The sequence below is a fragment of the Python bivittatus genome, unplaced genomic scaffold (assembly GCF_059951505.1).
Source record: "Python bivittatus isolate LINGU-HERP-01145 unplaced genomic scaffold, Pbiv_v1 ctg000080_np1212, whole genome shotgun sequence".
Lineage (NCBI taxonomy): Eukaryota > Metazoa > Chordata > Lepidosauria > Squamata > Pythonidae > Python > Python bivittatus.
Genome location: NW_028277035.1, coordinates 12,253,534 through 12,267,656, shown reverse-complemented (window position 1 = coordinate 12,267,656; position 14,123 = coordinate 12,253,534). Strand labels below are relative to the sequence as shown.

At 40.8% G+C, this 14,123-nt stretch overlaps 1 protein-coding gene across 1 annotated transcript; it reads right to left on the bottom strand.

Annotated features, from left to right (window-relative positions):
- Positions 1-28: 28 nt before the first annotated feature.
- Positions 29-13,795, bottom strand: LOC103065817 (uncharacterized). The gene is made up of 7 exons (XM_088133894.1): positions 12,994-13,795; positions 11,828-11,932; positions 9,779-9,892; positions 8,379-8,752; positions 5,841-6,071; positions 2,285-2,388; positions 29-1,289 (listed from the first exon to the last, which is right to left on the bottom strand). Exons 1-7 carry the CDS (start codon positions 13,181-13,183, stop codon positions 1,145-1,147), a joined length of 1,263 nt encoding a protein of 420 aa, XP_087990020.1. The 5' UTR covers positions 13,184-13,795; the 3' UTR covers positions 29-1,144.
- Positions 13,796-14,123: the final 328 nt, after the last annotated feature.

Genomic DNA, 14,123 nt, shown 5'->3' with positions numbered 1-14,123 from the left:
CTCCGGACCAGAAAAAAACTGCAGGAGGACTTCCGTTTGGCCGTCATTGGGCGCCTGCAGATTCACCCGACAGCGGGGAGGGGGGAGGAATCCCGAACCTTAGTGCAATTTTTAATTTCCAGTGATTTATTTATTTCTTTTCATTTGTCAGCATTTAAAGCCTTGTCAAGACACATCAAGGTGAAAGTGCTATTATAATCCTTGGGCCGCGTGTTGAGGAAGGCTGTGAGAAAATGACATGTATATTGCAGATCAGGGGTCCATTTGAGTTGGAAGTGTCATTTATCTGTGGAAGCCATGCAGGAAAAGTAGTTTGCAACAGCCCTATACCATTACTTACAATTAAAATTCAATTGTGTATAGTAAGATTGCAGCTTACGGACATGTCCTAAGTTTAAATTTGAAAATAAAAGGAATATCTCAAAAACAGGTCAGGAATTCCTGTGTTTCTGGCTGCCTTATTAATAAGCCTTTGAGCTTTTCTGATGTTCAAGAGGTTGCCTAGGGTGAGTTCGGAGGTATAATCTTTATTGTCTTGAATCAAAAATTGGGAGGAACCTTCCAATGAAGCATTGTTGATGGTGTCAGCATTTTTAGAAACGATCCTTTTTGTGCAATTATCCTACTAAAATCTGCAGGTGATTATCCTCCGACTGGAACTATAAGATACCAGTATGAGGCGCAGAATCAAAATGGCTTTGCCAAGTGGTTCTGTGGACTGAAATCAAATGAAAAGAGCGCAGGGAGGAAAATGGCAAAGTGCAAAATGATCCAGAGTTTTAAAAACAGAATTCTATATCTCTTAGCGAATACAACAGTTTCCATTTTACTTTAAGTGCCCACCCACCAACCCGCTCTGCCTGCATTTCAGCAAAGTGGTGGGGACAGTGAAAACAGTCACAGTGAGCAAGTGACAAAGTTGTTCGTGCAGGGGGCTGGCTTGATGGAGAAGAAACTTTATTTGTGAAAGGTATACCGTGTATATGAGCTATCACTAAAAATCCCTCTTGGACAGAATTATCTAGGTAGCCAAGGCAACATGTGTGCTGATCTTAATTACCCACACAAATAAGCATTACATGAGGATACTCTACCAAACTTGGAAAAAAGGAACCACTTGGATCAGGAGATACATACAAGGAAATCAGTGTACATAGACCTGTTCCTTCTCACAAACAAAGCTAGCTTTTGTATCACAGTGAATGTCATTCCAGTTTCCCTCTTTATATAAGACAGCACAATCTTCACCAGTTGTCCCACTATCACTGGGTTCACCTTGTCTCCAGAACCTGAAAATAGGACAGAGTTAATTCTTTTTTTAAATTCTGCTGATTGCAATGGCATATTCCTTTATTAAGAATCTATACTACCTGGGTAGATGATATTACACAAAGTATAATAAAAAACCTGCACACTATTGGCAAACTAAGTACTGATTGAAGGAGTGTTTCCTTTTGTTCCTGCCAGTCACCTTCAGTGGACTGGATAACCTCTGGTGTTATGAGAGAAAATTCTTCCTATCCATTTTTTTCCATAACATGTATAATTTCACAGGTATCTTCTATGTCCTGTTCATCCATCTAAGTTCCAGACTTAGTAAATAGGAAGAATCTTAAGTAAATAGGAAGAATTAAAAGATAATCCAGTCCTCCAGAAAGAACACAAGGGGGTGTTAGACTGTTCCATAATGAGACAAGATAGGAGAGTTCCAAATTAGTTTTACCAATTATGAGAAGGTTCCTACTATGTCCTCTTGGACATTCCTGAATTAACCACCTTTGATCCATTACGGAAGTCAGGTGTTTTCATTGGCCGAGGCTTCCACCATTTCCAACTTTTATAATATCCATTCTAAATTGTGACAACCTGGACTGGGCATGATATTCTCTGTGTACTGAGGTTGTCATCCTCTGAACAGTTTGGGAGCTGCTGGTAATTAAGTGGGTGCAATTTTCTTCCAGGCTCCAACTTTTAGTTGATTGTTTTATATGTTTGTACAATGATTACACTGCTTTTTATTATTTACTACTGATTTTTTATTGTTAATCACCTTGGGGATGAAAAAAGTAAATGACTGAATACTCTGCTTTAATGCCTGCAAAAGAGCTGAAGCTAGAGAAAATATGATTCCAGATAGCTCAGTAAGCAAATTTCTAATCTGTGTGACTCCTGGATCAAGTCCTAGAATCCCTGACTTTGCTGGACCACCCCAACATGCCTTTTTCCATAAGAGGTTCAACAAAAAGAAACAGCTATGTGTATGTTCATATACATATATATATACCCCTTTTCCAGTGGTGATCCGTCAACCCAGCGCCAGGTTCCCTCTTCCTCTGCATCATTTAAGCCAAGCCAGATGGAGTATTCTACGTTCTGAATCACAAAATCCTAGGGGGAAACATCTCTGTTCAAATGTCATGCAAGTATAATCTGCAGTTTGCCTATTTATCTTCCTTCCTTCCTTCCTTCCTTCCTTCCTTCCTTCCTTCCTTCCTTCCTTCCTTTCCTTCCTTCCTTCCTTCCTTCCTTCCACCACACCACAATCTAGCATTTTTTGTGAGAAAGCCTCAATGATGACAAGAAACAAACAGAAATAAAAAATAAAAGTGGTGCAATGCTTAAATTAAGAGAATGCTTCCAGAATAGTTCCATTTTCAATAATTTCCTGAAAGCCTGCAGGGAGGGGATGAGTTTGATCTCTATTGGGAGGCCATTCTAGAGCATTGGTTCTGCCACAGAAAAGCAGTGCCTTCTAACTTTGGTCCTGCTTGGCTTGGGCTGTACTGAAGCACCTTAAATAGTCCCTGGACACTGGAAACCACCACATGCCCACAAAATCAATATTATGTGCTTCCATCGCTGGGACCTAGTAATTAGGTGAGCTGCCACATTCTGGATCAGTTATCAGTTGCAGTTTCCACATAGTCTTTGGGAGCAGTCCCATGTAAAACGCATTGCAGTAGTCCAACTAGGTGGTGATGAAGGCATGAATTACTATAGGCAGGTCAACAGTGCAGTTGACAGCGAAACCTGATGTGCAAACAGCAGCTCCATCTTACATGGATACAACTTCTGTCTTTTCCATCCAAACCCTCACATAGGACATTGGCAACATTGCCCCTACAGCCTGGGGTGGTGATGTAAAATTGAGTATCATTAGTATACTGTATTGATGATAGTGGACTCTAAGCTCCTGGATGACCTCATGCAAGGCTTCATATAGATATTAAAAGGCAGGGGAGGGAGGACAAATCCCTGTGGCACCCCATATGTCTTACGCCAATGAGCTGAGTTCTCATCCTGCACTACCTTTGACTGAAACTGCCCATTGAGGAAGAAGCAGAAGCACTGCAAAACAGTGCCTTCAATCCCCAACCCAATAGTCCAGTTAGATACCATGTTTGATGGTATCAAAAGTCACTGAGAAGCCCAAAAGGACAAGTAGGGGGACACTATCTCTGTCCAAGTCCTGACACAGGTCACTGAGAGACCAACCAATGCTGTCTCCATCCCATTCTGGAGCCTGAACCCTGACAGAAAAGGATTCAAATAATCTGCCTCATCCAGGGCATTGCAAAGATGGTCCACCACCACTGCCTTGACAACCTTTCCTAAAAAGGGGAGTTTGGAGACTGGATGGTAGTTATCCAAAACCTGGAAACCAGAGACAGGCCCTTCAGAAGGAGGCTCACCACAAACTCTTTCAAAACTACTGGTGACTTTCCCTCCTGCAAGGAGGTGTTGACAGTCTCCTGAATCCAGGTGGTTACCTCTCCTTAGCAGCCAAGATGAGCAGAAGTCCAAAAAAGCAGGTGGCAGACAACAGCTTAGAGAGCACCCTGTCCACTACCTTGGAGACCAACAACTAAAACAAGTCCCAGGTAACACTGCAAGAAAGTGCCTTAGTAACTACCAAGATTTTTGCCCTGGCAGTTTTTGATAAGTAATAATATTTTACAGCAGGGGTTCATAATTTGTATCCACCACCTTAAAACCCTCTGTAAGCTATTAGTCCTTATCTCTGGCAAGAACCACTTCTCCCTCTTCCAGTAGCCTACTGAATGAAGAAAAGGGTGGTGGTGGAGAGAGATGGAAAAAGGGTGGCTTTGGATCCACTGATTCCTAGCAACACAGATTCCGATTACTCCCAAGAAAATACAGGTTTAGCAGCCCCCATTCTGACTTTCAAGGAAAATTCAGTTAATGGAATAATTCCTTATTTTGCAAGATGTATTTTAATTTTGAAGTTAAATTATGTCCTTTTTTTATTTTAGAACTTTTAGGATGAAAAAGTATAAATAACTTCTATTTACTCATTCTGCTGAATGTTTATTTTGAACAGTTGCTTTCTGCTGCTCCTCCCCCCCCCCCACTTAGGCTTCTATTTTGGGCAAATGGGCACCCTGGGAAGTGTACCATGGGCGTGCCCACACAACTGCTACCATGGGGTGGGAGAGCTTGCTGTTCACCATATGGTTGAATGTGGCCAGTCATAAAATGCCCATTTATCTAGGGTATCATTTCTGTAGTGGAAAAAATCTAGATGTGCATTAAATGGCAGCAAAGAGATATAGCAAACTCCAACTCTTGGCTGCCATCTAACGATTGTCCAGATTGAAGAGCCCTAAATTTATCAGAAGGGAAATTGGTAAGATTGCTTCCTCCCACCCAAGCTAGTCTTCATATTGCTACAGCTGACCTTTGTTGTCTTTCTAGGCAGGTGAAACAAGTGTTTAAACAAGCCCCTGTAACTGCCGACTGTTTTTATTTTTGGAGAAAGCCAATAGGGCCCAGAGGTTTTTAGGTCAATAAAAATGGTATTAGATTCCAGTGTTTTGTTTTGCAACGCACCAGCTTCCCTAAAAAAAAAAAAGAATCTGAAATAAAAGTAAAATCAAATAAGGGAGTCTTCCCCTGATGCATTATTTAACCCTTAGCTATAACCTTTTACTGGAAAGATGAGGCTTACTCAGCAGATAAATATGTACAGTTGGGGAAGATAATCTTGAAGTATCCACATGTTTTGAACCTCAACTTCAAGTCATTCAAAACATCTGGATGCTGCCAAATTGTCTATCCCTACTTGGCACATCTGCTCTCTTTGCTCAGGTGGGATTGCAGCAAACTTCAGATGAGGCAAGATCCACCCTGCAAACTGTAAGATGCAGAGCGCTATGTGGTACTTTATCTTGAACATTATAGTCCATGATGGATAAGGACATGGCTGACTATGCAGCACATGAGCACCACTGTCAACAGAGTTCTGGGAGGAACATCCAGAGCTATGGCTGCCTCCAGCAGAACAATGTATGTGAAGTTCAGCAATAAAAGCAGAAACTGGGAATAGCAGCGTGACAAGAGGAAGAAGAGACTGTGGTTGCCTCCCCATGATGATTAACTGAAGCACGGTTGATTCAGTTAACCCAACGTAAACTGAGCTATAGGTTAACAGCCCAAACTGATTTTCACAATGCACAAGGCTAAAATGTAGTTAGCTAGTTTGTGGTTCAGTGTATCAATATGAACACAAACCAGTGTTGGGCTGTTAAGAGAGCCAAGGAGAAAACAGTATTACTCCTGATCTATGGAACTCCTGCTTAAATGAAAACAGTAGCCTTAGTAATATTTTTACTTGGCATGTACTTATATATGAGCACGGCACAAGGCCAAGTTTTTAAATAATAGTTACTGTTGACCAAGGTGCTGATACTTGGTTTCTCTTTTCAGATTCTGCACAAGAGGCAGGCAGTGAGAAAAGGTTAAGATGAGGAAGTTGTACTACAAAGAAGGTATACAAAGAAAGAACAAAGCTATTCTTTGCAGGAATGTGTACAATTTACCTGCTCTTTCTTGCTGTTAATAATGAGCAGGTGGGAGTCAACATCAGCACATTTTTTTCTTGCCATCTCCCATTTTTCTGCAGTGTGACAGAAGTAGTAGCTATTTGTCTGAAATCTCCGCCAGCAAGTATCTGAAACAGGAAAGTTGTACAGAAGAATTGTTTTAAAAATGGGGGCAGAGACTTCCGGAGGAAGAAATGGCAGAGTGAAGATGGCTCTGTGAAAAGTGGAGCTGACAACCATGGCAAAGAACAAAGAGCTGGCAAGTAGACCAACTCTTCAAACCTCCTCGAATAAAGGAGAGGACCAGAGATCGCCCACAAGCGCTCCAGACAGTTGCTCCTCACAAGGAAACTACAAGATAGCGGTCTCCGGCACTGGGAGACGAGGGAATAGCCATCTTGCTCAAACCATGGTCAACGCCTTTAAAAGGACACTAAGTTTGCATACTTCCTTTTCTAATCACATTCGGAAATTGCTTAATTACCTTTCAGCTATTAGAAACCTCTGGAGCGACAAGTCTGAAAACACTGGATGAGTCTGCCTTCAATCCTTAATGAAAGAAAAATTTAACTACAAGCTTAAGAACTTAAACTTGGGGCTTCTGCTCTGGCTCTTAGGAGACATGGATTTCCACAGTGGGATTCATAGAATTGCCCTCCGCATGGCTTATCCTTTTCTTCCTCCTCTGAATAGCTGTGGAAAAAGGTAGAACTTTTCTCAGGGTATGTTCTTCTTTCGGCAGGATTCCCCCCACCTATTCAAGAAGCCACAGTCCCCTTGTTCCAGGGGCCCAGCAAGGAGAACACTGTGGGGCAGTGGTTTTCTAGTCAACGTACTTTCCTTCCCTTTGAGTTTGCAATCTGCAGTTTGCAGTCTACCTTCACAACACATACATATTCCAACATGATGGAAGGTTTTCCCCCACAGCTCTCTCAGAGAGCTCTCTTCACCCTGGCTCCACTGGAGACAGAAATTAAATTAAACCTGGCTCTAGTGTTGTGTTTAATCTACTCTCTCCTGTACTGGATGGTTGTATTTTTTAATAATGACTGCTTTTTAACTATTGTTTTTATATATTTGATGGTTGTATGCCACCCAGAGTCACTCTGTGTGTGAGATGGGTGGCCATATAAATTTACTAAATAAATCAATAATCTCCTTCTGTGTAACCTACGTACAGATGCTGAATCAGATTACAAATAGTTTCCTTTTCATTCCAAATGGTCCCTGATTGCAGCTACATTTCATTGATCAGCATCCTGTGCTAGAAAGAGACATACTCTAATCGTTTCAATGTATATACCAAAAAAATCAAAATGATAATTCAATAGTACTTCACCATCGGAGTGTTTCAGTGCTGGATGGTACATCCTGGTAGGGTGAAAGAGAGGAAGATTTAACACTTGTAGCTCTTCTCACCATTAGTTCTACCATTGTTTTTCTGTCCTGCTTTGTTTGTTGGACCAAAGGTGGAGGACATAACAAAGATCTGGGAAGGACCTGGATACCTTGCATCACAAACTTCCCTTGCTCTATCAAGTGCAATTCCCCTACAGCTTTTTTTTTTCCCTCCCTGCCCTTTTCTCTCTTCCAAGTTCAGAGCTCTGACATAAGACCCGTAGGTATTTCCAAGGCCCTTGAGATACTGTCTAGGAGAGTGAATCTTACAAATTCATGCTCATAGAATCTGACAGCACATTGAAGCTAAGTTTATACCTTTCACGAAGCCGTGATTCACTTTAAACTTATTTGTGGCTAGGTTCATACAGCATGCAAAATTAGATGCTTCAAGAGATTTTGGTTCACATGGGTTCACACAGGGGAAGCCCATTCAAAGAATAGGTGCAAACAAGCAAACAAACAAGCAAGAAATCAGATGGGACATGGAGTGTGGAGGGGATTAATGGAGCAATCTGAGCACCACATGGAAGATCTTGACAGTGCAAACCACATAATGTCTTTGAAGAGGCTATGAACCAAGTCACTCACAGAGATATTTTTTAAAACAAAGAGATAATGTGTTTTTGAATGAAAAGTTACATCAATTCCTCTGTCCTTTGTAGAAATAGAGCCATGTAAGCTACCTGAAACAACTAAATGTATCACTGTATATTGTATATTTCAACCCTGATTGCTCATTGGAAGGATCGATAATGAAGCTCAAGCTCAGATACTTTGGTCACCTAATGCGAAGAGAGATCTCTTTGGAGAAGACCCTGATGCTGGGAAAGACTGAAGGCAAAAGGAGAAGAGGACGGCAGAGGATGAGATGGTTAGATAGCATCACTGAAGCAATGAGCATGAAACTGAGCAAACTCAGGGAGGCAGTGAAGGACAGGAAGGCCTGGCGTGATATGGTTCATGGGGTCACGAAGAGTCGGACACGACTTAACGACTAAACAACAAAATATTGTATATTGCATTAGGCTGTAAAATGTATTTAATTCTCAGAGAAATAATGTTGCTTGATATTGGTTGGGTTCACACATGTACTTCTGTAGTATGTTCGGTTTGGGCTTAGTTGGTTGTCTGAACCCCAGTCACAGAGATTCTTCTGTGGAAGCATGACATTAAGTTTGCAATAACTAAAGTCAGAAGCTTCCTCACTACTTTGCTCAAACATGTTTTGACTGGAGGCTTTTGTTTATGAATCTTACGGTTTTTTTCTGATGTCATATTGATTTGTTTTGCATATCTACCTCTTTCATTTTGTAGCCCATCTAATTTTCTTTCTATTCTGAATAGTTGTTCTTCCACTTTTTGGAGACTGGCTGTTCTCTTCTCATCAAAACGTTGTTCTAAGCTTCTGAGTTTGGTTAGAAAATTGGTCTTTAGTTCTGTGAAATTGAATGGTGCTGTGGAAGCACCACAGCCTTCTTTTGTGGAGCTGAAATTTAGCGACCTGAGTTCTGGAAGGAAAAGAAAGAAATGTAATTTCATGAACTGCCCTGGATTCTCACACTGTAGATGGATTGATGCTTCTACTCCACAGGAGTGTTAGGATTTTCTCATGGGAAGAAATGCACCTCGCTATCTCCAAACATTGTTAAACTAGAAAAGCAGGCCACCTGCAGTTATTTTTGTTAGTGTGCACGTATACTGCTATTTACTGCCACCTATTGGCATCTGTATGCTAGTTACTCAAGGGGTGGTGCATAGTGTTAATAAAGTGTGAGGATTACATGTCTCACTGCTCAGTAGAATTTTAGCCATCATCTAATCAGTTTTATAGGTTATGTAGTAGTAACTAATAACCAAGTAGTGTACCTCTTCTCTGAGAGTTTTTGGCTAGAGACTTTGTTAAACTTGTGTAGTGGATAAGTCTTGGATGCCACATATATGAGAAGAAGTGATTTTTTCTATGTTTTGCATGAAACTTGTATTTTATGTTATGAGAAAATATTTTTTCTCAATAAACAACCAGATATTTTCTATAACTTCTGGCTGGATTTCTTTGGAGAACAAGATAAGGACATTGCATTCTTTTAAATCTAACGCTGGTGTGTATTTTTGGCAATAACTGTTGTTATAGCTGCACTCTGCATAACAAGGAGATAGAGCATGAGTCTAGTGTTTGAGAGTTATCTGGGTGGTTTTGCACAATGCCTATTTTTGGCCATCTTGGGTCTGCAGCAATGGGATTGCACTGTGTTAACTACTCCCGTGTAGTTTTGGAAGATGAGAATTACACTGGAAATGGGTCCTAGATCAAAACCAGTTGGCAAAAGAGTAGTCTGGGAGAAGCCATCCATAGGTACTGGGTCCATGTATTCATGCTCACTCCTTTCCCGGCATGCTGATTCCATCCCTTATGTGTTGAAACACACAACCAATGTTTCTTTTCCACTGAATCTCATTGCCCTCCCCCACTGCTTTCATCTCTTGGGGCTGGAATATCCATGAGGCTGCTTCACCAGTTTTTGGGGCTCACTCACTTGAGAGGAGGAGGACACCAAGGAGGAGAGAGATACCAGTGAGGATCAAGAGTACATCGATTCGGTTTCTTTTCCAGTACTTTTTCCATTGGGCTGGAGAGGAGATGGATGGAGCTGCAGGGAAAGAGAGAGACAGTTGATAGAGCCTGAATGAGAACTCCAAGAACAAGCGACAGGGTGCTCCCAGAGGAGGATTTAATTGTGTAGTCACTCTGCCTCATTCACAGAATTTTACAAGAATGTGCTTGGGTCTGTTCAGGCATTATGTATGATCCAGAAAGGAGGGTGCAATAGCTTTGCCATGCCTTTTGGTAGGGGATGCTCTCCCAGAGGCTTTCCACACTAACAGACCATATACTTCTGTTTAATGTTGAAATCCACAGCACTATTATCCCAGCATGTCTATATTTTAAAATCTAAAGCTAGTAGAGAACATCAACCAATCAGTATTTGTTCACGCTGCCTTGAAGGTAGTCAACAGTTAAATATCCTTTGTTCTTATCCCACCGGTTCCACCCCAATGTATTTCTGCATGTGTGGTTCATGAATTAACAAAAATACTTCCACCTTCCACAAAAAGAAAGAATTTGCTAGCATTCTGTTCCTACCACAATCCATATATTTGACTGTGTGCATTGTCTACTTTCATCTGGTGCCTTGTCAAAGACAAAAATAAAACTTAACTTTTGAAAGGCTGCTGTGTGATGGAGTTGGGGGAAAAAGAGGCTCAATTGTGTGTGTGTGTGTATGTGTGTATACACACACATACATGCACACACACAATTGAGCCTCTTTTCCCCCCAACCCTATATTTATGTGTGTGTGTGTGTGTGTGTGTGTGGTCCTTGATAGCCCCATGTTCATGGTGGTATAGCAAAAAACCCTGCATGTAGAAGCTCTTCTACGTCCTGCCGTTATGGCAACATGATGGCATAGGATCATGCCAGCACACAGAAGCAAACTTGATAACATGTTAAGTTTGTATTAGAGAGGCCTTTGTAAGCAGTGAGCTAGGAGAGAAGGAAGATTGATTTCAAACAAGCATAAGCCCCAGGACATTGGAAACTCCATGGATGATATGCTAAACCTCAGGCCTGACCAGAGCCTTGGTGACAAATCAGATTGCTCTCAAAGCATGGGTGAGGTTCCCAATGTTATAACTGTGCAGGCAATTTTACAGATTTTGAAAGAAAAAAACCCCTCCATTTGGGAAAATGCAGGAATGTCCATCAGTTAGATATGGAACAGTGTCTCTCTTGTGCAGACTGTCTATTTTTACAGCATTCTGTTAGTGAATTGAAAAAGACATTTAGAAAATGTTTCTTATAGGAACAACCTACTCTGTCAATATTGTGTCTTCCTTCCTGATGAATAGTAACCAGGAGAGGGCACCAAATCTCAAGCGATAAAGTGTTTACTTCCCATTTTAGAGAAATGGAATATGACATTAAGTATGTGTCAAACATATATGAATTGAAAACTTGTATATCACAATCCACTTTTCAGAATTTTGCAGTGCAATTATAGCTCAAAACTGCAAAGAAAATGTGAACGCTTAAAAGCAGCATATGAAATCTACAATATGTTTTAAGGGAATTTATGCACAATATATTAGGAAGAAATAGCTTGAAAAAAGTGCATCTCTAGAAAATATGCTTTCAGGTACATGTAAGGAGAAATGTGCATGAAAATGGATATACATTTTCCAATTTCCCCTCTGAATTTGCAAGGTAACATGAAAGTGAAAGGTAATGAATGGGAAAAACAACCGTGAGCCTATCTTCATTAGATATTTACAATGACACTGCATTGGCCTGGCAATTCTAATTTTACCCTCTGAATTCATGATATTATTTTCCAAACTATAATGCAAGCATCCTTATACTACTATTTCTGTTCTGCAAAATATGTACCAACCAATAACAAAATATCAAAGAGAGTGAAGGCACCTCTTTCTATTGCCATAGCTGGGGCTGGGTTCCGCTGAAGACTCCTAGGAAGGAAAGGCTCTGAATGAAACAGAGAGATTTACTCATACAGACATCATACCTGTAACAGGCTTAATATCAGGATCCAATGGCTTAGCTGGTGCCTTCTGTTCACAAGAAACTGAGATACTATCATAGTTATTTTCTTCGCTGTAGTTATCATATTCTGTTCCAAAGGGGAAGGGAATAAGTTAACCTCAGGAATACATAGATTTGCACACAAGGAAGAATTCTTTAAATGCTACCTTTTAACTTTGTTGTTTGAGCAACACACACACTAGACTTCAAACCTAATTCTTGCCCATCCTTATAGTATACATTTGGCTTCCACTAGAAACTGAGCAGTCTCCTCTTCAGAGTCTGATCAGGCAAGGAAGATGAACGGCACTCAACTGCTTTACCATCTTCTCAGTCCTGGAAATACCCAAGCCAGTTTTTGCATGACTGTGTGAGTGTGTGTATGATCCCATGTATGCATATGCATGAGTGATCTCATTCACTTCCCAGCACTTAATTGATCAAGAGAAAAGGCACAGGAACTCATATTTGCTGAACTTGAACCATTCCCATATCCCTGATAAATGTCTTCCCACTAGCTGAGATGTTAGAAGGGAAGCTAATTCAAAGGAATCAATTGTTTTAATTAACACCCCCTGTAGGCGCATAATCAGGAAAGCAGTATGTGGCACTAATCAAAACAGGTGCAATACAGATAGGATATGGGCAGCACATTTTTTGTCAATATAGTTTTTCTGCCGACTCAAGGATGGGTAAATAGACCACAGCTCAACACTGGGAATGGTCCTGTTATGTAAACCATTAGTGAATCTTCAACAGAGTTATTTGTAGGACAAATGCATAAGAGTATAGGACTCCACATTTTTAACAGTGATGAATATGAAGACATTTCAACAAGAATAGCTTGTTGTTCTAGAGCAATTTATTCTTCTACACAACTTTTACAGGTACAGGAATCTTGTCCTCTGTCTGACCATTCCAAATAGACTGTGGCCTCATCCCAGATTTCCCCTCAGCCTTCCATTTCCCTCCTGGAACTGAGGATCAAATCAAATCCCAAATTCCTATCTTCTAATCCTGTTTTAGATACATTTTCCATATAGATGGCAGTCTACAAACCAACATTACACCCACTGAAGCCCAACATGTACTCTCTGAAATGTGCCATGTCACATTCCCCCCTCCACAGCCAGGTTTCAATTCAGTTACCTTCAGTGCTGAGCGCACTCTGCTTTGCAGGCTCAGGAGGGAGAGAATGCCAAGTCTTGCATGGGACACTCTCTTCCTTTCTTAGTGTGTTGCCATACATGGCTTCTGGGTATACACTTGAGAAGGGGAGAGGTTCTGAATGGATTAAAATGGAGACTCTCAAGTTCTTAACATGGTCTCTGGATTTCATTTCTCCAGGAAGTCCTCAGATCTCCTTTTCTTTTCTTTCACTTCCTTTTTGAGGGAGGACAGGTGTGAGGTGATATTCTGGCAATACTGGGACAACAGCTGTTGTTGAGGCTGCACTGCGTTGTGACTGCATCTCTTTGGGCTTCTTCAGAAGGCTATCCTCAGAGGTGGAGGAGGAGTCCATGGGGCCCTGGAAACCACTGATCGCATAGAGCTGGCCCCACAAATCAGGACTGCTACTTCAAATCCAGGCCAGTTTCTTTTATCCAGTCAGGAGTGGCTGCTAATGATGTAGAACTGAATGTTAAAGTGCTGGAAGACACAGAAAAGGCAGATTGCAGGGAGGAGCTTCATACTAATAATTGGCCTGATAATTGGGAATTGCTGTACTCTTGAGTAGTCTTGAATTCTGAATAAACTAATGTGCATGTGCTGGGCTGAGGTAGAAGCTTAAAAGTGTTACTTAAAAAATATCCATCTGAAACTTCTCTGTGTTGAAAGCCACACCATTTATAATCTTGCCTTGTGTGTTCATGACTCTGTGTCAGCTCACTCATCCAGACTTCTGAACCTGGATTGTGCTCTACAAGGAATCCTCTGGTCTTAATAATGCTACCTCTGATAATCTGCACAAAAGAGGAATAAAATAAATTGCTAGTAGATCATCCTTCTATGTTGTATGCATTTTCTGGACATTTGCAAAAACTATGAATGGTTACAATGAACTACCAAACTAAAAAATTAAAATCTTTTTTTTTCTGTTTGAAAACTGCTGCAACACTGATGTTTGCTGCCTTGAGTTATATATAAAAAGGTGGAGTAAAAAATATCTAATAATAATAATAATGATAAGAAAGACAAAATAGTCTGGATAGTGGACACTGCAATACCTGGAGACAGCAGAACAGAAGAAAAAGAACTGTAGAAAATCACAAAATATA

What these genes read in the sequence shown, in the direction of transcription:
- LOC103065817 (XM_088133894.1), bottom strand. Translation starts at nt 13,183, where the DNA reads ATGAAATCCAGAGACCATGTTAAGAACTTGAGAGTCTCCATTTTAATC. An exon ending in GAGTGCGCTCAGCACTGAAG is followed by an intron (nt 11,933 to 12,993) that starts GTAACTGAATTG and finishes CCTTTGGAACAG; the next exon opens with AATATGATAACTACAGCGAA. An exon ending in TGATATTAAGCCTGTTACAG is followed by an intron (nt 9,893 to 11,827) that starts GTATGATGTCTG and finishes CTTTCCCTGCAG; the next exon opens with CTCCATCCATCTCCTCTCCA.